A 25,965-nucleotide genomic window follows, 5' to 3' on the forward strand; every position below is an offset into this window, starting at 1 on the left:
GAATCCAATGGCCCCACCAGCGTACAGAACTTCTAGCAGACGCACGCCCCTCTCCCACCCACGAAGACACACGCATTCACTTCACTTAAGTGGACAACTCTGCACAGGCAGTTTAAGTGAATGGGGAAATCCACTTGTGCATGAAACTCTAGATTGGTTGTACAAGCGTCAAACTTCTGTGCACCAAACTATAAAGCTGTAACATTAACAACGGCACTACAAAGTAGAAGCAGTTTCTGGTTGGAGTAAAACAGGTGTACAGCATATGCATGGGACTGCCAAATGTTTGGCCATCAAAATGCTTCTCCTCCAACCCCCAATATCCTTTGGGGAAAAATATTTATTTTCCAAGCATCCTTTTGTTGATCATCTGTTGCTAGCCACCTGATTGAAGCACCCGCTTTTGATGGCCTCACTAGCTCATCTTCAGCAAGTCACAAGCTGCCACCCTCAGTTTCTTATCTTTATAGTAAGAATGATTGCTATCATCATTATTGATAACATTTATACCCTTCCCTTCCTTCCAAAGGACCTGCTTCACTGAATTGTGGTGATGAAGAGGATAAGTGCCCCGTGGCTTCTATGTTAGAAGCACTACATAATCAAGTGTGATGGTCCTTAATAATACAGAGAAGTCCTTATTAAACTGTCTGCATTATTATTAGTTACAACAGACCAATTCACAGTCCCTATAAGCTCAAAGGTATCGTGGAGATGTGGAGGTCTGAAAATAAGGGGGAGCATTTTTCCAGGCTTTCTGGGGCTTTCACACATACATGGATTGGAGGACGTTCTCATTCATTCAAAAAGGAGGGAAAAAGCTATATGAAAAGTGGGGGGGGGGGAGATGTACAACCTTTGGTTGATGGGAAGCTTTATCTGTCTAGTGGTGCTCCCTTCCCAAGACCAAATTGCTGTATTTACATAACTGTAAGGAACGCTCAAAGAAAAATGTATCCTGTCCAATTCTTTGATTCCATAAAATGTTGTTCCTTTAAAGCCATAACAAAATACTCATTTCACTTGAAGCATTCTTTTTAAAACTTTAAATGTGCAGCAGATTTTAGTATGCAGATGTGAATTTTAGGAAGGAAGGGGAAAAGAAAAACAACACATTCCATTTTAATTACGAAAAGATCTTCAAACATATTTGCTTTGCAGAAATTCTCATTAAATACACATAGGGTGTAAGGCTAGTGAGAGCAGGCTTTGCTTTAAAGAGGCTAGAGAGTTCCCTCTAGTGTGCTGTTCTAGAAAATATTTACTTACATTAAGACATGTTGCGGGCACCACAAATACAAACAATATTCTTTAGGCAGTAAGAAGTTACACACACACCCTTGGTGGAATTTAACTAACTTTTACTCAGAGTTTGGTCCATTAATTTAAACAGGTCTACTCTGAGTAAAACTTGGTTGATTATCACATCCAAGTTCATCTATCCCATCAAGCTTTCAGAGTTTTCCTTGGGGGACTGGCTGCCAATTCACTCCAAACTAAGCAGGATTTTACTGACTTCACTGGTCCCTCCAGAGACTCCTCCCCACATCTAGCAGATCAAGACAGGTAGACCCATGAGCTATGGCTGGCCTCCAAAAGCCACATTCCGTAATCAGAGGGTCCAATAACACATCTTCACATTTCACACCGCCTTGTAGCAGACCGGGCTATTTGCCCAGCAGTGGCAGACTTTCGATTGCTCTGTTCTACTGCATTGTTGTGGCACCCCTGCAGTGCAGCACTCAATGCTGATCCACCAGTCACATTACCCTAAAACCACCTCTGAGCCCAGATCGTCAGGGGCTCTGGCAAGGGTATTTTTGTATCATCTGCTAAAAAGGTAAAGGTAAAGGACCCCTGACGGTTAAGTCCAGTTGCAGATGACTCCGGGGTTGCGGCGTTCATCTCGCTTTACAGGCTGAGGGAGCCGGCATTTGTCTGCAGACAGTTGTTCCAGGTCATGTGGCCAGCATGACTAAGCCACTTCTGGCGTAACGGAACACTGAAACCAGAGCAGCGCACAGAAACGCCGTTTACCTTCTCGCCATTTATCTACTTGCATTTTTGGTGTGCTTTCAAACTGCTAGGTCGACAGGAGCTGGGACTGAGCAACGGGAGCTCACCCGTTCACGGGGATTCGAACCACCAACCTTCTGATTGGCAAGCCCAAGAGGCTCAGTGGTTTAGACCACAGCGCCCTTATCATCTGTTACCTGGGCCTTTTAAACTAGAGATGCCACTGATCTGCATGTATGGGGATTCCCAGGATCTGGCCATATTGGCCAGTCTCAATAAAATCCAATGTTGCTTTTGATTTTCCTTTGTGGCAAGCAATACCTCGTTTTAACATTTTCCTCTTGAATTCACCTTTTCTTCAGGAACAAGCCTGGGAAGCATTTGCAGCTGAATAAAAACAGAGCTAGGTTTTTGGGGGGAAACACTTCATCCAATTCAGCAACAAGTTAGTCCATTCTGTAGGCCATAATGACAATACAATGCATTGTGGAGGGCCATAATGAGCAGTGCATACTAGCTCATGCCAGGAATTAAGGCAGGAAAAGCCTAAATTTCACGGGTCCCTCAAACAAAACAGCCCAGGGCTGGGTTAAATATACAGATGAATGCTTTCTTTGTACAAACCAATTAAACTGACCCTGTCAGCTGTCACTTCCACTTCCTGGCTGCAATATAGAAAAAAGTTACCAAATATTGATCTCAAACAGAGATCAGTTACACCATAGTTCTTTACCAGGCACGTCCAACAGGTAGATCGTGGTCTACCGGTAGATCACTGGACGTCTGTGGTAGATAACTGGTACCCCCCAAAGAAGCTAAAACAAGCTCAACATTTTGGCCCTGCACCCCCCCAAAATGGGGCTTTCCTCCTTACTAAAAAAAAGCTCAACAACTTTGACCTGAATCCCCCAAAAGGGGGTAGATCACTGCCAGTTTTCAACTCTGTGAGTAGATCGCAGTCTCTTGGGAGTTGGCCACCCCTGTTCTTTACCATTTTAGTATGTTCATATGTATATATCCTAGCCCAGAACATGACTATTAGGGAGTGAGGATTCAGGTGGGAGGACACCAGCAGCACCTCCTATTCTCCAATAGAAGCATTTGGAGGGGGGTTGTTGAGGAGGAGGAGGAGGAGGCAGATCTGTCTTCCAAGGTGTGCGCCGCAGCTGCAGAAGCAGGTGACGTGTTCCTTAGTGTCTGGGTCTGCTGCCCTTGTGCATCTTGCCATCCGAGGTGGTCCTTTCACCTTGCGTCATGGGTGGCCTGGCCCTGTTCCTAGGAGCAGATTTAGGGGAACGCAACCGGTTGGGTCGCACCGAGCATGTAGCCTTGTGGGGCGCTGCAGGATGCGCCACAGCTATGATGCAGAATGGAAGGCAAGTGGCACTAGATTGTGGCTTCCACAGGACTGAAACTTTGACTCCCAAAGCAGTTGCTGTGTCACTGACCTATGGCCCTTCCATATCTATCTATCCAGATCTATGTATGTGAAAAGAAAACCAGCTTAATGCATCAGTTGGCGGAGAGAGTATTTGCGGCTGACTCTGCTCCAACCAGAGCACAACAGGGGAGAGGCTTCAACTTGACGTTTTCTGTATTTCCTTGTCGGAGGCGGACGGGAGATGAAACACCCCCTAAGACCACGCGGGTAAAGTAGGGGGCGGCAAGGGAACCCTCCGATTACGCCAGCGCGCTACGCAGCGCGAGCTGCGCCCCGCCCTCCACGCACCGGGCGTCGGACAGGGCGGCCAGCTGGGCAAGCGAAGAGAAGCATGGCTTCCCAGGCAGGCTGCGCAGCGGCGGAAAATTCCAGTGCGCTGCCGCCGCCCTGCACCGGAAGCGCCGCACTCCGCCTTCCATTGGCTCCCGTCCCCAGCGACGATTTTGAAGCGATTGCGGACACGAAACCGCCACGCCCCCCCAGTTGAAGTTGGCGAAGCTTACTTACGAGTAAGCAGGAGACCTGGCTGCACACTGCTACCCCAATCCTATTGAACACCCATCCCCCCCCAACCCCACCCCAGAACATCATGCTCCCCTGGACTGCCACAAAGACCTGCACGAGCTTATTTGTTTGGGGGTAGATATCTCGATGCCTCCCTTCCTCAGGCTGGCCCCATACTAAAGAGGGCAGGGCACCTACTCCTTCAACAACTGCGTGCAGGAGAGGGAATAGGAGCAGGTGTAGCCTGCAGCACAAAGCAACGCTAGCTGAAATTCCCTTCCCCTGCAAAGGTGCGGAAGCCCCCGGCCTCTTTTGCATCCGGCGACCGGACCCTTTCATCTGCATCCCTCCCCGCCTGTTTACGAGACACTTCCAAAGACGCCCTCTCCCTCGGAAAGGGGTGGCGGCTGCCAAGTTGCTCGTGCCACTCAGGATTGGTCCCACCCACCACCAGGCTTGCCCCCTGCAAAATCTGCAAGTCCCCGCTCGCACCCCCGGCAAAGACACCCTGCCCTAAGGGGGCAATTCACTCACATGTCTGCGCCGCTGAGTTACCCCATCGCTGGTGCTGCAGCCGCCGCCGCTCGCTCACACGTTGCACGGTTCGTGGCCCGTGTGAGCGCGGGCTTTGCACCGCCCCTTTCCCCGATCCTGGGCCAATGGGGACCTTCCCTCTAAACTCCGAGCTCGGCGAATCCGCATTGCTCCGCGTAACGCAACCCCTTTGGCAAGGCGAGTTGCAAGTGGTCGTGTCTCCCTGCGCAGGCAAGATTTTTCGAGGGCGGCGATGCAGCTAGCAGCAGGGACGCCCGTAGGCGCTTTGCAGGAGAAATATCCGAAAGCCGTGGCCTGCGCAATCCCGCTGCCCTCATGCTCCAGGAGCTTGCTTCCGGCACAAAAGCTGAGCCGCAGCACTTCGACCGGCTGTCCGCGAACCTATTTGTCACGCCCATGCTGCAGCCGGGGCGAGATCCGAGTACTTCAGCCGGGCATCCCCAAACTCGGCCCTCCGGATGTTTTGAGACTACGATTCCCATCATCCCTGACCACTGGTCCTGTTAGCTAGGGATGATGGGAGTTGTAGTCCCAAAATATCTGGAGGGCAGAGTTTGGGGGTGCCTGACTCAGCGCACGTGCAGCCTGCACTTCCTGGATCAGCCACTAGCGGCGCAATGCAAAGAAGGCAGCCACGCCCACCCGCACTTTAATACGCAGCACCTGCTTCCAGCTTGCCTCCGCTCTTGTTTGTTTTACAAACTGTGGCAGGATCCTATGCACGTTTACCCAGGAGTAAATCATCGACAGGAGTTTACATCTGTACAAGCATGCATCTGTACAAGCATGCATACGATTGGGCTGTACACTAAATAAACAGTGCGTCCTCATATCCTCTATTGATCATTGATCAAAATACCGGTAGTGCAGCCTGAGGCACTTTGATCTGTTATAGCTGAACCCTATCTGATGAGGGACTGCCTTGCCCATATATCCCTACTGGGTGCTGCTCAGATAAGCCACTGCAAAGAGCACCACATGTCCCAGAAGTGTGCTACTTTGTACTAGAAATAGGGCTTTTAGTGTTGCAGCCCTTTGGAATTGGTTACTAGCTGAGATCAGACAGATGCAGTGTCTTGATACTTATGCAGCTGTTGATGGTTTTGTTCAAGAAGGCTTTCTCTGATTTGTGACCCAATCTAATTATGGAATACTATAGAAATGGTTTAATGCTTTTTTAAAAAAGAATTTTTATGGCTTTTAGAGTTTTTATTATAGAGCACAAATCAAACAGGGAACCAGGCAGAGGGCCTTCTCAGTAGTGGCACCCGCCCTATGGAACGCCCTCCCATCAGATGTCAAAGAAATTAACAACTATCTGATGTTTAGAAGACATCTGAAGGCAACCCTGTTTAGGGAAGCTTTTAATGACTGATGTTTGAATGCAGGGGTCACCAAACTAAGGCCCGGGGGCCGGTTGCGGCCCAATCGCCTTCTAAATCTGGCTCGCAGACAGTCTGGGAATCAGCATGTTTTTACATGAGTAGAATGTGTCCTTTTATTTAAAATGCACCTCTGGATTATTTGTGGGGCCTGCCTGGTGTTTTTACATGAGTAGAATGTGTCCTTTTATTTAAAATGCATCTCTGGATTATTTGTGGGGCATAGGAATTCGTTCATATTTTCCCCCAAAATATAGTCCAGTCCCCCACAAGGTCTGAGGGACAGTGGACCGGCCTCCTGCTGAAAAAGTTTGCTGACCCCTGTTTTAATGCATTTTTAATCTTTTGTTGGAAGCTGCCCAAAGTGGCTGGGGAAACCCAGCCAGATGGACAGGGTATAAATAAATTGTTGTTGTTGTTGTTGTTGCTGCTGTTGTTGTTGTTGTTAACAATGAAGGGTGGACTATGAATCTTTCATATAAATAAAAATAATCCTTAACTCTCTGAACAACTCCAACTATTAGAGAATTTAAATTGATTGCATAGCTAAAAACTATTGTACCTGTATGTTTTAGTTTAACGTATTCAAGACAGACAGTGTTGTCTGTTCAGTCAAGTCATCTTATGGAAAATTCCCACTACTTTCAGATAATGGACACTTCAATCCTCACAAACATTCATTTGAAACTAAATGCTGATTTCAATGGATATTGCTGCTGAAACCTCACTGTTCCTGACTTTTAGCTTTATAATAGGTAACTCACAGAATTTAGACAATGAAAAGCTTAGGTTTACTTGATCCATCTATATCAGGCATCCCCAAACTGTGGCCCTCCATATGTTTTGGCCTACAACTCCCATGATCCTTAGCTAACAGGACCAGTGGTCAGGGAAGATGGGAATTGTAGTCCAAAACATCTGGAGGGCCGAAGTTTGGGGATGCCTGATCTATATTGTCTGAATGTTCTCTGATTAAAAAATAAATAAATGTGTACATCACTCTATGCCAAAGAGCCATTGCTTGTTTTAGAATTCCAGGTTTTCAAGGTATGTACAGTGAGGGTCTTCTGGGTTTCTGGGGTTTTTCCTGTTGTTATTCTGTCTCTCACAACTACAATAAACCTACCATTAAAATTATGGACTGGACATTTCTTTGTCAGAGGGCAAATGGACAAATTTAGCAGGGGATCAAATACTTTTTTCCCTCACGGTCCTGCAGGTAGATAATGGTAAGACTGCCAATCAAAAGGGGGACAAGTATGCATCTCTGGTGTTAGTTCTTTGGATTCCAACGTAGCTGAAGTATTTTGAAATGTTTTATAGAGTTTTCTCTGATAGATCAGAACAAAGAATTAAAGTAAGTAGCAAGAGGAAACCATGCTCACAAAATAAATTCACTAAACTTTTAAGGACAAGTTGTTTAGTTTCTAACTAAAGAACTAAACAAATCATTCATTCATTCATCACCATCTCATATTTTAGCAGCCACCCACCACTGAAATAAGAGTGTTCACTTTAACGTTACCTACACCCCAAAGGATTTTACTTCTGTAGAACTTTCTTTAAATGCTTCCAATGGTTTCTGCAAACTTGGCCTTGCTTCACTGCTAAGCCCTTCTTCTATTCCAGTAGCTTCTTCCTCCATCCACTTCTGCAGTGCCTAGGAGAAATAAGTCTTCTATAAAATGGTTGTGAAAAATAAAATAAACAGTTAAGATAAACCAATTGGTTTGGCATGGAGCCATGATTATGCACCAACAATGACTTCTTTTGTGCATTTTTTTAAACCACAGCTTTCTCCAGGGCCTTTCAGTTTATTTGTGCCTTTATTTGTTGAAGATAAGAAGACAAAGAGAAGCAAAGAAACAAACCGTAGCAGAAGAAATACAAAGAAATATTTCTTCAGGCCGTGTGTGGCAGATCTGTGGATTTATCTCCTCATAAAGAGAATAGTGTGTTAAAATATAACCAGTTCTTAAGCAGTTCAGTGGCTTATTGACATTCACCTCTCAAAAATCTAGGGTAGTTCTGGGTTGAGGACAGAGAATCCTCAACCATCTAATCTCACAATCTGTACAGGGTTGTTTGTACAAGGAGGCAGGGTGGGATGGGGGTCACAGAGGAGAAAGTGATAACTCGTGTCTTAAGTTACCGGTATTTCATTTTCAACATTGTTACGGTATGCTGTCCCATAACAAAGTTCTCTGTGTTGCTTACAATAAATAAGCAAAAAGTACTCTATCTGTTAAATACAAAATGAGACGTAAAATCAAAAGTTACATTAATGCACACACCCCCCCCCAAAAAAACCTGTAAGTTAAGAGCAGCCTGCAGTAGTTCCTGCACTGCTGGGGTAACTCTTACCCATTTTTAGTTTTAGGGTAAGAGGCAAAAAGAATGGATGTCTCCAACCTGAATAGCAATCTTTTCGTACCTTGTACCTTTCCAGAATGTTGAAGCTCAGGGCGGACTGTAGCTTGCGCAGACAAATGGGGCAAAGATCCAATGGGCGTCGGTCCGATTCCTCCAAATGGTTGGAGCCCTGCATGACACATTCTAACCACTGGCAGTGATGCAGGCCAAAGATGTGCCCAATCTCGTGAGTCAAGGTCTGAAACGCAGGACCAAATGAAACAAGGAACAATTGGAGTGCGTGTTCTATGGACCTGACATCCCCCACGGCACTAGATATGAGTAACTATACAACCTTTAGAAGACCTTCTACAGGTCTTCTGAACCTTCTGAAGGCAGCTCTGTATAGGGAAGCTTTTTAATGTATGATGTTTCTACACGTATTGGAAGCTGCCCAGAGTGGCTGGGGCAACCCAGTCAGATGAGAGAGGTACAATCCATCCATCCATCCATAATAATTACTGTATTGTTAGCTCTTTTTCAAGACAAGGTATACACTCAACGGTGATAAAATTCTTGCTCTTTCTGTGAACTTGAACTTGCTGTTACTCAGAGCATTACTCAATAAACCCTCCCAAAACAAAACCTGATACTGTATTTTCACTTCCCCAAACTAAAACCATTTAACAGCTGTTTAGGTATTCTGCACACAGTGGCTTCCACAGGAAAGGCTTGCTTATGCAGAGCTCCAGCCACATCTGCTTCCCAGTTAAACCAAAACGGTTAACTGTGAGCTGACTATAGGTTTGTCTGTGATTCCGCTTATCCCATGGTTTCTAGGCATGGGTCCGAGCAGTTCTTCATTTGCCCCACCACATTCCCCGAGAAAACCCCCAGTTTACCGCTGAATTGGAACAAAAACACAAATCTGAAAGGGGATGACCCAACTGACATTTGTTCTAATTCAGTGGTAAGCAATGGGTTTTCCTGAGGGAAAGCAGGGCTGGATAAGCCTCGTTGTCTTAAAAGGGAGGTGAATTGAGCGGCCCATTCTGAGAGGTTTCATGTAGCCAAAGTAAAGCAGCACATCCAAGCAACATGAGCCTCCCAAACACCACACACAAGACAAAAATCATGTATTTTTCTGGAGGACTGCTAAATATCCAGTTTGTTATTCTAGATCCAAATACTCCCTTGCTAGGGCTAGGCCATCAAGCCACAGTGATGTGACAAAACTGGGATTATATCATCATTTTGGGTTTACTGCCAGCAACAAAGCATTGTGTTTTTTGTGGATGCCTTTTAGAGACCTTTATAAAAAATAAAAAAGGGAGTATAGAAATGGCCTTAAAGAAGTAAAATAAATAAACAGTGTAAGCATAGCTGCCAAGTTTTCCCTTTTCTCGCGAGGAAGCCTATTCAGCATAAGGGAAAATCCCTTTAAAAAAGGGATAACTTGGCAGCTATGGTGTAAGTCCACTTATTTTAACAGAACTAAAGTATTAAAGGAAATTAATCAAAGAATTAAAGGAAATGGGGCGACTAAAACACAGATTTGATTTAGATGTGGAAATGCAGTGCCAGGAATCTAAAGCACACCCACTTTGCAGGACCTCAGAAGCAGCTTGCTTGTGATCTCAGGGGTATAGTAGCCATCAAACACAGAATAGTCAGACGGAGGAAGCTTCTTTGTAGTCTTCAGTGTGCCTTTGTAGTTTGCACTGTAAAAATCACTGTCATACCTGGCAAAGCTGAAGATCCCCATTCCTTAACAATGCAAAGAGGAAATCAAATTAAACTCCCACGAAGGGCAGACGGCTGTGGTGACAGGATAATAGCACCAAAATGCTGAATAAACTACGTACTGGAAAAGCAAGTACAATACTTCTAGAAAGTCAGAAATGAGGCTTCCTCCCCTCTTCCACCTAGAAGTGACATGGAGGAAACTTACCCATAGGCCCTGGTTGAGATCAGTCCAGCTACAAAAATGTTCTTGCTCAGACACGTGAGCTTCATAAGGTCCCAAGGTCCCATGTGCTCCCTAGAACTCCTGGGGCCAGCTGTGGCTTCCCAGCAGTCATCTCTAAAAAGAATTCCAAGTTTGCTGTGGGAATGGGACATGTACGACTAAGGTCAGGCTGAGAAAGCATGGGTGGGGCTGGGAGTAGCCACAGAACTGCAGCCCCCACCTTTAGCTGCAACTTGCTTCAAGCAAGTTGATCGGTAGCGTTTTTATTTTATTTTTACATTTGAATCCTACCCTTCCTCTAATGAGCTCACTACTCTCTTGTAAGAGTTAAGGGAGTCAGGTGAAGAGAGGACAGGGATTCTGCACTTTTAATAGTTTGTGTAGAGATGGGAGTTTTAGCAAGTGTACTTGCATTACTGAGTTTCCTACCGAAATTGTCTCTCGTGTGTGACTAATAAAGGTGCAGGAGTCCAGAGCCCTCTTTTGAATCTGACCACTCTCCTCTTGCCTTAAGAGAAAATGACTTGCTCAAAACTCGAGCCACTTCATCGCACTCAAATAAAATTTCTATTTGAACTTGGTAAGAGCTGTTGTTTGTTAGCACACCTCAAGGCGGTGTGTTGCAAAGGTCAGAGTTTCAGGAAGGGGGTGGTAGGTTTTATCATGAAAATGATACAGGAGGAAATGGATATCCTTGACATCTATATCTATATCTGAGTGTGACCCCCCCCAGTTGTTTTTTGCAAAAATGAGAAGAGACCCAATCTCACCTAGTTTTATCCTCATCGTTCAGAATGCCCTACTGTCCTAGACAGCACAGGAGACTTCATTATAAAACTGTTTTGTATGTGCTATTGCCACCCCTTTGTGGTCAAGCGATGTACTGCAACCCTCTTGCAAATCCTCCCTCCCTCTGCACTGTTTATTGGACCTTTATTGAATCGAAAGAACTCAGCAGAACCTTTTCAGAAGAATATTCATTTTCACAACACCAAGCTGGAAATTCTGCAGAAACGTCTATCATCCCTGGTGTGAAATCCAGTGTCATGATGGGGTAGGAAGGAAAAGCCCAGTTGCTCTAGTGGCAGGCACAAACCATGTTCTATCACAGCAGAAATTTCACAACAATCTGCACAGCCATATTCATTGTAGGTTCATACTAGCATTGGAGCTTAAAAGTTTCTGCTCAGCCTACTTATAGTTACTGCCAGTGCCTTATACAATATGTGAAGAGGCTGGCTCCGCCATTCAAAGGCTGGGAAGGTAGGGAACGATGTACACCAGGAGTGGAGAAACTCAACCCCCAACAGCCCTAGCCAACAAGGCCAATGGTCAGGGCTGATGGATGGAGAGCCACAGGTTCCTGACCCCTCATCTACATAGTCAGAGCCATGCTAGATATGCACAAAGGCTTCTAGGATCCTGTGTGAGTAAATAATGCCATTAATCTATGCCAGAAGCCTCTGTGCTGTGTGGAGGACATCCTTCATTCTCACAAGCTGAGCTCTGCTATCATGGCCATGCAGTCATGCATCACACCCTGTCCTCAGGTGGGATGCCTGCAGCTTCAGAGTTGGCCATCAGCTTGCCAGAAGGAAAGATGCCAACCTGAATTCCATCTTTGGCAAAGTTTAACACTGACTACACAGGGTTGGCAGCGGAACAAGAGGTGCAGCACAGCTCCCCCAGAAGCAGCCTCAATTTTCCAAGCTTTCTTTCTTCCTCATCATGAGCACTGATAAATAAGAAATGCTCTCCCCTCAATGTGTGTTGTATTTTTATATATAAATACATATACCAAAATAAAAAGTGCACTTCTGGAGCAGCCCCACTGCTCAAAAAAATAGTTGGCTTGTAGTCAGTCTTACTGATGTTTTGTGCAAAGATAGAAGAAGTTCATTATCAAAATAAAGTCATATATAGTTTTGATGACTTACGTAATAAAACAATAAACATTGTATATACCTTCAGTCAAGGAGGCTTGGCCAAAGACGAAATTCCAAGAGTCCTTTGGGTAAAGATCTATCATGGTTACTCCCACAATGCAAAAAGCATCCTTTGGCTTTCTTTTCTTTAGGTAACTCAAGAGGTGGCCTGTATGAACAACAGACGTAGGTCTCTCTCAGCAGAAGCAAAAGGACAGGAGACTGTAAATGCCCTAACACAGTGAAAGCATAACTCAGAATTCCAGACGGCTTTTGGAGCTATCTAGTTCTATTAAAATTAATGTGACATTTGCAATACCTAATAATAAGTAGAGATATACAGAAAAAAAGAAACCTATGGGAGAGAGCAGGGCAAAGAGATTTCCCTCCTTCTGCCCTCCAGTAGGTCTCCTTGCTTTTGGAAGTTTCGGCTTGATGGAAGAGGGCCCAGGATCTGAAAGCTCTCGTGTGCCTGTGATGGCTTACAATCATAGGGCTGTAGAGTTGGAAGGGACCCTGAGGATCATCTAGTCCAACCCCTGCAATGCAGGAATAGGCAGCTGTCCTATATGGGGATGGAGCCTGCGACCTTGGTGTTATCAACACCACGCTCTAACCCAGGCATCCCCCAACTGCGGCCCTCCAGATGTTTTGGCCTACAACTCCCATGATCCCTAGCTAACAGGACCAGTGGTCGGGGAAGATGGGAATTGTAGTCCAAAACATCTGGAGGGCCGAAGTTTGGGGATGCCTGCTCTAACCACTGAGCCTATCACATTTAGAATGCTTCTGACCCAGGGGAGGCAAATTCTGCTCATCCCTTTGTAAGTGCTGAAGGCATTGTGCGAATTTGTCTTGGGTTCCTTCCAGCCCAAGCTCCATTAAACATTCAGGACTGAAGGGCAACAGGATAAGCCTGCCTCCTCCTTGGGCTTGTGCTGGGCTGGAGGGAAGCAAGAAGTGAGTGTCATGGTTTGCTTTCAGCCACCCACTTCGAGCACCAGCCAGCTGAGAGCTTATGCCTACACACTTGCTTTCCACTACAAAAGGCCTGTGCCTACACATTGCCATGTACAAACATTGCCCAGAGACTGCTTTTGGTGAAGGGGAGGGGTGTCCCCAAACCCACTATTTCCCAGCAGCTTTAGAGGGTCTTTATGCTAAGCCATTCCATACAAAAGGAATGTCAGATATCTATGTCCTTTACCTACGCCCGAGTTAAGCATTCTCCACAGAGAAAAGCAGCAAAACCAACAAGTCTACCACTCGGTTTACCACTAAGCAAATGAAACTGCAGTTTTGTACTCTCCCATTTTGTTTCCGCACAGGCCTCTATCTATAGCGCCAGGGGAAGGACACAGCCAGAATTTCCCTCCAGATATAAATAATTTTTGGTTGAAAGGGGAATCTAGCTGTCATAACTCTTGCCTACTATCAAGAGTCTACACACCAGATTTTAAGACAGATATAGTTAGTGTGAATATGATCACCCCAATACAGTCACTGTGACAATAAATAATGGTTTGTTGTTATGTGAGTAAGCCTGGGAGAGTCACAGAACTGTGCACCCTTCTTCATTTCATCTCCTTATGTGGCATGGAGAAGATTGGGAAGTTTTTGCTTCTGTTTGTAACAAAGTAGAGTTTACTGTTATGGCAGAACTGAGACAAACTGTGGTTTGCCTTAGCTATGGTTAACTGAAACAAGCATTCTGTGGACCAACCTAGATGAGAAAGCAGCCATAGCAAGACTGAGTGGCACTTGGGGAGAGGGTATGTAACCCTTTCAAACTCCAGTGTTGTTTTCCTGCTTTAAGGCAGCAAACCTATACAGCCAGTTAACTCAGTATGGCTTATTCTTGAATATGCATGTATTAAATAGGACTGTAAATCACACAACCTCCCAAAGCTGTTGTTCGTCCCACAGGTGACAAAATCTTTCAAAAACTGAACAGGAGCACTAGTACTGGGAGGAGTCATAACTCAGTGGGAAAGCACATCCCAGGCAACTTCAGTTAAAAAGATCACATAGCAAGACCCTGAAGAGCAGCTGCCAGTCCGAGTAGGCAACAATGGGCTGGACAGAGAAATTCTCTCAAATCTGAAGAAGCTTCCTAGGTTTTTTATTTCTAAGCGTTGCTCTTTGCAACTGGTGTGAACTGCCGGTCACCCTTCTTGCCTTCATGGTTAAGAAATGACAGGCTCAAATAATGACAGGCTCACACGGAAGAATCCCAAAGGCTCAATGCATGAAGCTGGCATAAAATCCATGAGAGTTTGAAAACTTTTGGAGCACCTGTTCATTTGCTTTCTGATTACAGCCAGTCATTCAGGAGTAAGAATTCTCAGTGTTCTTACTTGCTAAAAAGAGTGCCATAATGCTATTTTAACACAGCTGAGATTTATAATCTAGCTCACAGAACTGGCAAAATTGATTTAACGCCATGAGAAGGTCCCAATCCAAAAGTGTTCCATCTGTTCCTCATACCCAGTGCTTTTTTTCGAGGGGGGGCGCGGTACACAGGAGTACATATACCCCTAAACATTTGGTGAATCTACCGTAAGTTTGGCCTCATTGAGGGGCAGTATTTCAATATGAGTAGGAAAATGAGAGTACCCCTAAACAGTTTTTTAAAGGGAAAAAAAGCACTGCTCGTACCTGCATGAATCTGCAGATTGTGTGTGTTTTCATTGATCCGAAAAGGGCAACCTGTGTGTGAAACTGGCACTGGTCCTAGGATTCTTACAATCAAGCCATAGTAAAAGGCTTCACAGTAATCCTTCAGCCATTTCATGTAGACATCTGTGCTAACTCTGGAATCTCCAAAAGAACCTACCAAAAACAGTGAAGAAAAGCAGCATGTTATAACTTCAGCTGTATAGTTCAGCCCCCCCCCCCACTCCAAACTACATGAAGAGCTATTGTATACATAGCAGTATTTTAAAATATGAGATATGGGTTTGCATTCAGTATAGTGCTAAAGAAATCATTCCACCAGTGCAAACATTTCTGCTCGCAAAAGAACAATCTTCCCTCTCCTCCCTCCCAGACGTGCTGTCCTGGAAGTTCTCGCAAGGCTTTTGAGCAGATTTGGGGAGGGCACAGAGGGAGCGGGGTAGGGGAAGTCATGCTGTGCTAGCGAGAATCATTGTGCTGGCTTCAGCTACCACATTAATTTAGTTGACTACGTCCCATGATTTGTAATATTTATCTTGTCTGGCTTTAGAATAAGACTCTGAGATGTGCACCATTAGTCTTGTTTTAAAAATGAGGAACAAAGGCAGAGAGATAATGCTTTGCCAAAGAGCATCTAATGCAGGAGTGGCCAAGATGGTGCCCTCTAGATTTTGTTGGACTACAACTCCCATAAGCCCAAGTAAGCATGGCAAAAGGCCAGAGATAATGGAAGTTGTAGTCTAACATTTGGATGGCACCACGTTGGCTATCTCTCATTTAATAAGTCATAGGGCAGAAGGTTCACAATGCAGAGAAATATACACTTACTTGTTGGGCAGCAAGCCCCACTGAATTTAATTAGACTTACTTCTGAGTAAACATGTACACAGTTTGGCTTTACTTTTATCTGTCCGTTTATATCCCACTGGGCACGATATTTATCTCCTGCATATTTTGGTAGGGAGAGCCACATTGTCTTGGCTGCCATTCCAAATACGGTAGTAAGCCAGGGGGGGGGGCTGAGATAAAAGTGAAAAGGGGTTTGTTGGCAAAACTATCCAGCACAGTCACAACTGGCTATCAAAGCCAGGAAACATTATCTGAGGGTCAAATTTAGATTTTCCATTTTTAATGGCATACAAAAAGCAAAAACTCTACAAAGGCAAGCACTCAAAAAGTAGAAAAGGTTAAAATTAGGGTTGTATATATGATGCAAATGAGAACAGAGCAGACATGCTTAAATTCAATTTATTGCAATGGGATATACCTGTATGCTTAAGTCTATTGATATCAGTGGGACTTGTAAACAAAAGTTTGAACTACACTTACAGTATATAACTAGGACATCCTTTTTAAAGTTCTTTTGCTCAGCAGTAGAGTGCATACTCCTCTCTGAAATCTTGGAGAACTGCTACCACTCAGTGCAAACTAGAGGTGGGAAGACTTTAGGCTTGTGGCCCACCTTGTTTTTTACTAGAACATCAAGAACCAAAGCCATGTGCAAGATACATACATTAGTTTGAATACATGAGGGTGACTATAAGCATACACTGAGCTTAGGAATTTGTTTTTAATTCTATAACTCAATTTTGCCCGCAGTTTTTCATGCAAATGCCCACTCCTGTTTAGCTTTCTTTATTTCAGCAGTCTAATTTAGGTTTAAGAAGCCGCTGTGTTGTTGCTACTGCTAGACAATCGAAAGTCAAAATCCCCGGCTAGGCATACCTTGCAAACCACCCAGAGATCTATCTACCAGCAGATCCTGATCTTCTTTCTGCCCACTTCTCAGAGAGATGTTCCCCAGGACTCTATATAAAGCAGGTTTCTATGCTTCTCATGTAGCTCATCCTGATTAACCAATTCCTATGTGTCATGAAACACTTTCTAGACTTCAAAGGACTGGACATACAATAAGGCATATGGCGAGGCTTCCTGTGTCAACCAAGTGCACCCCAAAATATGAGTGATATCTGCTGCAATGTCCAGGGGCTCTGTGGTAGATGGGCACAGACTGTTCAAAGTGGAAAGGCTTCCCTGAAGGTGGAAAGCTTGAAAAACACCAGCTTAATTAGCTCCTATTTAATGACTCCTTAAAGAACCTGCCTAGCTTGGTTAGCATGCTTTATTGGCCATAAGGTTCTGTAGGCAGCATTACCAATGGGCTGAACATAAATCCGATTTTTCTGGGGAGTTGGTGTCTTTCTGCAAGGGTCATGATAAAATTGTGCAAAATCCTGGGTGGGTTCTGGGTGTGAGGAGATCCAATCCGACTCAGAATGCAGCGTGATGGGCTTGAAAAGAACACTGCCTGGCCGAAATGCTTCATTTAACAAACACTTCTCCTTAGGGTTAAACTTCTCATAAAGTTTTGCAAGCTGGGTGTCCTTGGAAACCAGGGCTGCCTTCAGCACCTCCTCAGAATGTTTAATAACCTTCATCTAATGAAAGAGAAAGACGAAAACTGTTACATCTGCATTTCACATGCACACATTTTTTTATTTTAATCTGTTCCCTTTCTTCCATCACTCCTCACAAGCTCCTATTATTCCTTTCACGATTAGTAACAAGCCACCCACCAGCCATATTTTGCAGCTTGCTGCTTACTCAGCAACCATCAAGTCCTACATATGCAACATTCAGCTTCCTCATTCCTGTCCTATTTCCATACCCAACCATCATTTCACAATCAGCTTCTGCTTTTGGACAAAACGAGCATGGGAAAGGCTTGCTATAAACTCAGTCGCCAGCCTAGTTCCATACAATGTTCACTGGGTCACTACATCCCAGCTTTGATCAAAGAAAAATCCAGCCACATTTACATTAGTCTGAAACCCACATTAGACCAAGATCTAGGTGGTTCTTAAATCCAGTTACAATTCATGACGTCTGTCCAAAATGAAATTGAAGCAGTGGCACTCTGTCTTCAACCACAGCTCATTCTGAACATCTGAGAAACATTAAACAGCACAGGAAACCCATTCTATCATGAATGACCTTTTAAAATCACATATTAAAGATCAGCAGTGCCATCAGTACAGGATGTTGTGGTATTTTCTTATCTTCCTCTTCTGACATGCATGTTTTTGGGGCAGGAGGAGGGGAGAGGTGGAGTTAGAAAAGAAGTCCCAGACCCTGAATCTTCCCTAATGAGAACAGCAAAACACACAGGGCTTTGAGAACCATCCGTATGATTTACCAACTTGCTCATTTGGAAGGCATTTCTGGCTCTGCGTTTTCAGACTATGTCCTCAGAATATTTAGAGGGATGCTATGGGATGCGGGTGGCGCTCGGGACGCAGGTGGTGCTGTGGGTTAAACCACAGAGCTTAGGGCTTGCTGATCAGAAGGTTGGTGGTTCGAATCCCCGCAACGGGGTGAGCTCCCGTTGCTCAATCCCAGCTCCTGCCAACCTAGCAGTCTGAAAGCACCTCAAAGTGCAAGTAGATAAATAAATTCTGGGTTTGCCCAGAAGCGGCTTTGTCATGCTGGCCACATGACCTGGAAGCTGTACGCTGGCTCCCTCAGCCAATAACGCGAGATGAGCGTCGCAACCCCAGAGTTGGTCATGACTGGACCTAATGGTCAAGGGTCTCTTTACCTTTTATAGAAAAATACCAGTAGAAAAGCAGCTTTGTATACGTGGCCGTTGAAGATCTATACCATTATGTACTATATTGACCTTTGTATTCTGAACCGAGAGCAAAGTATATTCTTGAATTGTTGTGTAAGATGACTGAAGCAGACGACTGAGTGAAGATTTGTTTCTGGCTTGATAAGTTTGTTGTCTGGCTTGATAAGTTTGTGACAACAACATGGCAAGATTTGCAGTTGCTGCCCCAAAACTAAGAAGAATGTTCATCGAGTATAATAACCTTAAAAACAGTAACTACTCACCATGCTCAATACAGCAGAAAGAAATAATAGGCTGTCACTCCCAATCACCCTTCCCCAAAGTATGCATGTATGTATGTATGTATGTATGTATGTATGTATTTTTACTGTTAGCAAAAAGAAGACAATTATATAGATCAGCCACAGTTCTGTGAAGATTTGGATAGAACAGTGAAACCACTAATTAAACCACTTCATCATATATCCTATAAAATATAATTTTGTGCCTATATGGTGCACAGTTAAATTCTATTCTATTTCTATTCTTCTATATAGCTCTTGAACAGATCTAAAGTCATCTTTTGGTGTTTCCTGGAGTTTTTAATGGCACCTACAAGAGACACATTCATGTAAAATACAAATCAGAATATACTTATTCTGAGCAAATAATCTGGCATTACTATACACTTACAAACACATGGCAGGGCCAGCTACAGGCGCTCCTTGGGCAAGATGCACTCAATGGACACCCTTTCAGAGTGGATTTACCTCCTCTTTCCTTCACCCATCTGCTAACCTCTCACTCTTGTTCCCCCAGAGGGAAGGCACAAGGCAAGTGAAGGAAGCTGCTCTGTCATCTCTCTTGTTTGCTCAAAGGGGACAGGTGAGCAGGATGTGACAGTGAGGAGGAACAGGGCCAGGAGGCGGGCATGTGCGTTAGCACTGGACCTCCAGCAGAGATGGGGCCCTCAACAATGCTTTTTGTTGAGATTGCTGCTGGGGTCCCTTCCAACTCAACAATTCTATGATTCTCTAACTTTTCAAGAGACTGCATTTAATATTTCAGTTTCTAGCTAACAGTGTGTGCTTTATATTTGACTTCCTTCTGTAATGTTTGGATTTGTTTTATTTGATGTTTTAATGTAGGTTATAAACCGCATTGATATTTTTTCCTTAAAAATATAGTGGTATAAAAATGAAATGAATAAGAATAATACAATCACACAGCAGGCTGAATTGGTCTCTGTTGATGTCCCATTCCATGTATAGTGGCTTATTTCCTCCCTCATCATCCATTTCCACAGGCACACACTGCTGTAATAATTTAGAAGACATCTGAAGGCAGCCCTATTTAGGGAAGTTTTTAATGTTTGATGCTTTATCGTGTTTTTAATATTCTGTTGGGAGCCGCCCAGAGCGTCTGGGGCAACACAGTCAGATGGGCAGCCTACAAATAAAATTATTATCATTAATTTACAGAGCGGGTTGTTACGTTAGGAAAATCAAAGAGATCATCTTGCAGCAGCAGCATTAAAGGCCAACACATTTGTAGTGGCATCACTTTATGGGAAAGCACATGCCCCACTGTGAACTTATTAGTCTTTTGGGTACCACAAGACTCTCTGCTGTTTATTATTATTAATAATAATAATAATAATAATAATAATGTACCCCATACATAGGAGCAAAGTCCTAGGTGTTGAGGTCTCTTTGCTCCACCCATAAAAAAAATTAAGGAGCCAGCACCCCTCCAAGTTCATGGGCATGCATTGCCATTCAAATATGGGGGGGGATGCGAACTGTGTCTTGTGATCAATTATGTGGGGCAGGGCTTACCTGAGCCTCCCCAATACATACCCTGACATTTCTCTAATGAAAATAGGTACACACGATTCAATACCTCCCAACATTTCTGTGATGAAAACAGATACATCCCCTCCGACTTTTCTCTGATGAAAATAGGGATGTCCATGCTATACCCTCGACCATTTCTCCAATGAAAATACGGATGTCCTATTCTATACCCTCCAACATTTCTCCAATGAAAATAGGGACCCAGTACAATACACCACCCCACTACCCTGACTGTGTCACCTCCATCCTTACTGGAACTCATGGGCGTAGCCAGGGGGGCAGCCGCCCCCCAATCAATCAAAATCAATACAAATCAATATATGAGGTTCTCCCCCCCCCGGTAACAAAAGCCTGTCCCCCCCCAAAAAAATCTTGGCTATGCCCATGCCAGAAGGCCCCCCCTTCCTCAGGCGTCGTCCTTGGGGCCCTCTCCCCTCATAGCTGAACCCCCAAAACAACACGCCGCTTCCGCGGGCCGCCACGCCCAGGCGAGGCCTACCTCCTTAGGCACGCCCCTCTCTCATAGCCTCGGCCCACACAGAGCGGCTGAGCCTGCTCCGCCCTTCCGCGTCGTCCGCGAAGCCCAGCTCGGTTCCAGCCGTTGCCAGGTGGACTGAGAGGGCGGAGAGGAGGGCTGGCTCGGGCCTTCTCCAGACGCGAGGCCTCTGCTCCCGGATTCGTAGCCCGGTCGGCCGTGAGGGAAGCAGCCGGCCGGCTGGCCGGCCGGCCTTCCTGCCTCAGAATATGCAGGGCCTGGTCGACGGAAGAGATGCTGCCATCCCCGCTTCGGAATATATATTTATTTACGCCTACGCTAAGGCACAGTCATAGGAGCCAGAGGTCCCTTCGCTCTCTCCCCCCCCCCCCCGCTACAAAAAATAAAATAAAATATTTGAGGCGGCCTGCCCCTCCCCTTAAAAAGTTTGTTGGGCATTGCCATTCAAATGCTGTGGGTGCGCCCCATCATGTGATCGATTATGCAGGCTTACCTGCCCCCCCCATATTTTATTCAAGTTGGCACCCCTGGGCACAATGCAGTCGCACGCAGGTAGTGAGTGTCTCTGAGCATGTGCCGAGTGCATTTCTCTCAACGCTGTTTAAGGGGGCTGCCGCCATGGATGTACCCAGGGATTTATGCTGGGACATCCACCTGTCGTCGTCGTCCTCTGTCTGGCTCGGTGTCTAGCAAGATTTGGAATTAAATGTCTCCATAATAGCTCTTTTAAATTTCTTTTGACCCCAAGCGCTCAAGAAAAATATGTCCAAATCTTCAGAAGTTTGCAAACTAACACCAGGGAGCACCTTTCATGAGGTTAACGAGTATATTCTGCAAAATTACAAAGAACATGCCGTTTTCCATTTTACTTTTTTTAAAAAATCTATAAACTGAAACAAGTTTTATTGGATTTGCTGAAAACCTTTTCAGCACTTCCTTCTCAAATTCCTCCCCCCCCCCAATAGTTTTTCTGTACACGCGCTCAGTAAGCGTAGCCGATTGAGATGCTCCCCTGTCATCTTCAACCTTAGCCAGGTCTTTACTCTTTGCAATAATGACTGCTCTGTGGTACAAGTGAGCATTTTAATTTTAAATATTCTGATTATTTCAACTTTTAAGTATTTTTATTTATTTGATTTAGGGGCAGCTTTACCCCCCTCCCCAGCTACTCCCATGGCTCTTGCTGCCAACCTGGCCATAGGACAACCAGGCAGGTTCCCATGCAGGATCTCTTGAAAATAAGCACTGTAGGGCAAAGTAATATGCATATTATGCGATGAGTCCAGCCCAGAACATGACATGAGGAGACGTGATGCCTTTAGTGTAAAACTAAGGTTCCGGACTGGTTTTCATTTTGAACAGGAGCCTTTTCTAACTTGATGTGAGTTTTAGGAGATTAGAATATCAAGTACTGTATAGATTTCCCCACTGCACCAGAGCCTCTGCACATGCAGAGATTTAGTTTTTAAATTTCTCTATTATGTTACTTTTATTGCAAAACCAAACAATGACAAATATCCCCATTTAATTAGTGCAGAATACGAACAACAGGGGAATGCTGGGGAAGGGTGTGTACTAAATGAAAAATAGCTATTTCCTGTTGTCCCAGCTGCAAGATTGTACAGAGGTTAAGAGAGTGTGAATGAATTGATGCTCTGGGTCTTACCTTATCCAGGAAGAATGAAGTTACACTTTATCATCGGTAAAGAAAAAAGCTGTCTACTTTTCAATGTCATTTCCTTTATTATATATATTCTTGTTGCATTCCAACTTTGTTCTCCACTGTACAGATACACATTGCAGCATGTGCAGTTCCCACACATATCAACCAATTCATCAAGTTTGGACTTTAGCTTTTCTTCTATAAAGAAAATAGAATTTCAGCAACATATCCTAAATATGTATAATGGTACACTGAAAAGCTGCAGATGGGATAATGAGAAACAATTGTCAAATAGGTAGATTCTGAGATAGCAAAGCTAAGTTTAGCTTCTACAAAATAAATTAGTTTGGTGTTAGCGTAATGTTCTGAATTAAGCAATTTTTTTAAAAAAAAGTTTGTGTAATGAATGAAAGAGAAACAATTGCAGACACACACTTCTGTCCAGTCCAATTGTGCAAAGGTTTTACCTAGGAGGTACAAGCTTTTGTACAAATGAACACCACATCCTTATCTGATTTCCTGTAGCAGAATATACAAAATCCTCACTTGGACACACCCCAACAGCAATACTGTGTCTCAACTTCACCATAAAAGTGCACAGCTTACACTATTGTCTAAATAGCATATTGTACTTCTAGGTGTGCCAATGTCAGTTTATTTGGGCTAAGTAATTGGATTACACTGGATCTATAGGATATTTTGTGTCAACCCCATTTTCAAACATTGCAAAACAAAAGAGTATGCCAGAGTACTCCATTTTTCTTTTTTACAGAATTCTCTAAAACTTTATAGTAAACTCAAATGTAATGTAAATTAAGTAGCCATAGTTTTGAGAATATTTTTAAATTTTAAGTTCTACTGCTATTAGGAAATCAGGACAACAATGTTTATTTCTAACAGCAGTACCGCATGCAATAATTTTTTTTAATGCAGTACTGTGATGATACAATTGAATCAAATATTCAATGTGCTCAGAAACATGTGTTCTGTGTGTATTATAGAGAAGCCTTTCTTTTTTTAAAAAATATTTCCTGTGACACATACTCTGAGAGGGAAAGATTTTTATCACAGTAACATTACACTTTAAAGTAAATAAATAAAATGAAGAAATGAGCCTTTGCCTTTTGCACATTTTAGATACATTTAGTTTCTGGAATTCCTGGAGATAAAAGAATGAACTGTACCAACAAAGTCTTGAAGCATACATCAGAGAAAATAGTGAAGTAGAATGTGTTCAGGGAAGAAGGAAACAGAAAATAGCGGTGGTAATGTTCTTTTTTTAGTAGAGGGGAGAATCAAAATTAAGTATCAAGCCTTCTTATTTTTAAAGTTTAAAAGTGAGCATACTTACTTGATATTGGCATATAGAATAGCAAGCAACACCATCTGAAAATCACTGCCTAAGACCCTTACTTATTTTGTAAAGTTTATATTTACTGGTGTTTATTATTCTGCCTCTTAACTAGGTTGGAGCTGTGTTTGGACAAATAGCTAAAAGGCTTCCAAATTTCTCCCTGTGCTCCAGTAGATAGAACAAAAGCAACAGGTTTATACAAATGAATTTAGCTCAGTATTTTCTAATGATATGCAGCACCTCCCCAGGATTTCAGACAAGTCTTTCCCAGCCCTACCAGGAAATGTCAGGAATAGGTGCTCTGCAACTGAACCACAGCCCTTCCGTGATGTCAGGCACCCCTCAATGTGTTTCATGACCCTGAAAGGCAATATAAATATCCGGTTAAGTTTTGCATCACCAGAACGGGGATCAATGTGATTTTAAATGATTTCGCCATCTTTATAAATCTGCCCAACCCTTCAGAGCAGCATGACACACGATATAGGAATATCACCTCAATACCTATTCCACTGACAAGGCGCTGCTAGCATCAAAGAGCCTTAAAATCAGTGGAGCCACATTCAACGGCTGCAGCCAAAATGTCTCAATTGCTTTAGCCTAAGGTGCTAAAGTGCTCTTCTGCTATTCCTAATGAGGTTATGTCTGGGTAAAAAGGACTCCTGTGGTTGGAGGCTGTATTCTTCTAAATACCAGTTGCTGGAAACTACAGGCAGGGAGAGTGCTCTTGCCCTCAGCTCCTGCTTGAGGGTTTCCCATAGGAATCTGGTTGGCCACTGTGAGAACAAGATGCTGCACTAGATGGGCCACTGGCCTGATCCAGCAGGCTTTTCTTGCGACTGCACACAAGAAAAAAAGGGGCACTTCTTTCCTTCCTTTTGCCTCTGCCACCCAGGAGATTTGAATTCTGAATGATTTGGCTGGTTGTGTAAATTCCACACTACTGCATGTCCAAAACACTACACGGATCATTTATTTTCTAGATTTGCAAATGTTTAAATGCCCTCTCGGACTGTGTATAGAAGAGGCATATATGCGGTATATATAGGTGCTTGTTTTAATACATACCGGTATATATATTGACTGAAAAGTTGAAGCTTCATTTCAGCTCTGAGAATCCTGACCAAAATTAGGAATGCACAATAAGGCCACTCAATAAGTGTTTAGCAAAACGTCACAAAAGGGTTGCTCTTCTACCTTTTCCTGCTCATTGTGAGACCTGAAAACTACTTTCGGAGGAAGGCAGGCTTGAGAAATTTCACTCAACACGTGGAGGGCTTCTTGGGGAAAAGAACAAACTTCAAATCAAGTCACATGGATTTATCTCGTAAATAGAGACCATAAAGCTCTTCCCCAACACTGACCTATTGGTTTCTAAGTAGCTCTATTACTCTGCTAAGTCAACATGCTAATACTATTGTGCAGACTGCCATCTGAAAGTTTTCCTTTTATAGGCAAGGATCAAGCACTGCTTCTAAATACTTGTTTGTTTTGGGCAACGTGACACCAGCACATGTTTGAGAATAACTACTACATGCTGCAATCCTATGTAGAATAAAACTTTAATAGGAATTACTTGCAAGTTATCAAGGTTAGGACTGTACTGCTAGTGACATAATGTGAAATGCGAAATAATGGAGTTAGTAGTCATGCCTAGGACTGCAGAATATATGGTAAAACCTACCGTAGGACTAATACAATCAGAATTCTTTTCAACATTTCAGCCTTGGCAAGCCCTCACTTCACCCTCTATGCTTCTACTCTTCCCACTATTCTCTGCCTCTTCCAAAGAAATTCCAAATTATGCCAAAATTCTGTATTTCAACATGGGAGCTTCCAACCCGATATTTTTGTTTCTCTTCTTTGAATTCTTTTTCAGAATGGTATAGGATGAGGTTCAATGTTTAGTAAACTTTTCGCTTAACTTTTGGACACTTGGGTGTGCCAAAACTCTAGAATGGCACTTATTTTTCCAATGTCAATAATGCACAGAGAGTTGCTTACTTTGCAGCTAGAGAAGACAACACAAACCCACAAAATACAATTAAATTCACATGCGTTAGAATTTTAAATGTTTCAAAGGCAGACAGTTGTCAAAATATGGCTGCATTGCCAGCAAGTTATAAAACCTCAATCTAATATACACAAAGATACAAACTCCATATG

At 43.7% G+C, this 25,965-nt stretch overlaps 2 protein-coding genes across 11 annotated transcripts in view; both read right to left on the bottom strand.

Moving 5' to 3' along the window:
- Positions 1–5,057, bottom strand: part of ARSG (arylsulfatase G) — a 112,358-nt gene extending 107,301 nt beyond the window's left edge. For 5 of the 10 annotated variants that reach the window (XR_009557209.1, XM_060271971.1, XM_060271968.1 and 2 more), the window contains exon 1: positions 4,496–5,052. The gene's annotated coding sequence lies outside the window, so the exon portion shown is untranslated. Of the gene's footprint in view, positions 1–4,495 lie in introns of all 10 variants that reach the window. The other 5 variants (XM_035104037.2, XM_060271973.1, XM_060271972.1 and 2 more) reach the window with 5 other exon arrangements.
- A 1,779-nt stretch (positions 5,058–6,836) lies between these two features.
- Positions 6,837–21,057, bottom strand: AMZ2 (archaelysin family metallopeptidase 2). The gene is made up of 7 exons (XM_035104042.2): positions 20,786–21,057; positions 16,976–17,258; positions 14,803–14,976; positions 12,185–12,313; positions 9,854–10,017; positions 8,333–8,509; positions 6,837–7,558 (listed from the first exon to the last, which is right to left on the bottom strand). The coding sequence occupies exons 2-7, from the start codon at positions 17,256–17,258 to the stop codon at positions 7,424–7,426; spliced, it is 1,062 nt and encodes a 353-aa protein (XP_034959933.1). The 5' UTR covers positions 20,786–21,057; the 3' UTR covers positions 6,837–7,423.
- Positions 21,058–25,965: the final 4,908 nt, after the last annotated feature.

This window comes from Zootoca vivipara, chromosome 2 (assembly GCF_963506605.1).
Source record: "Zootoca vivipara chromosome 2, rZooViv1.1, whole genome shotgun sequence".
Taxonomy (NCBI): Eukaryota; Metazoa; Chordata; class Lepidosauria; order Squamata; family Lacertidae; genus Zootoca; species Zootoca vivipara.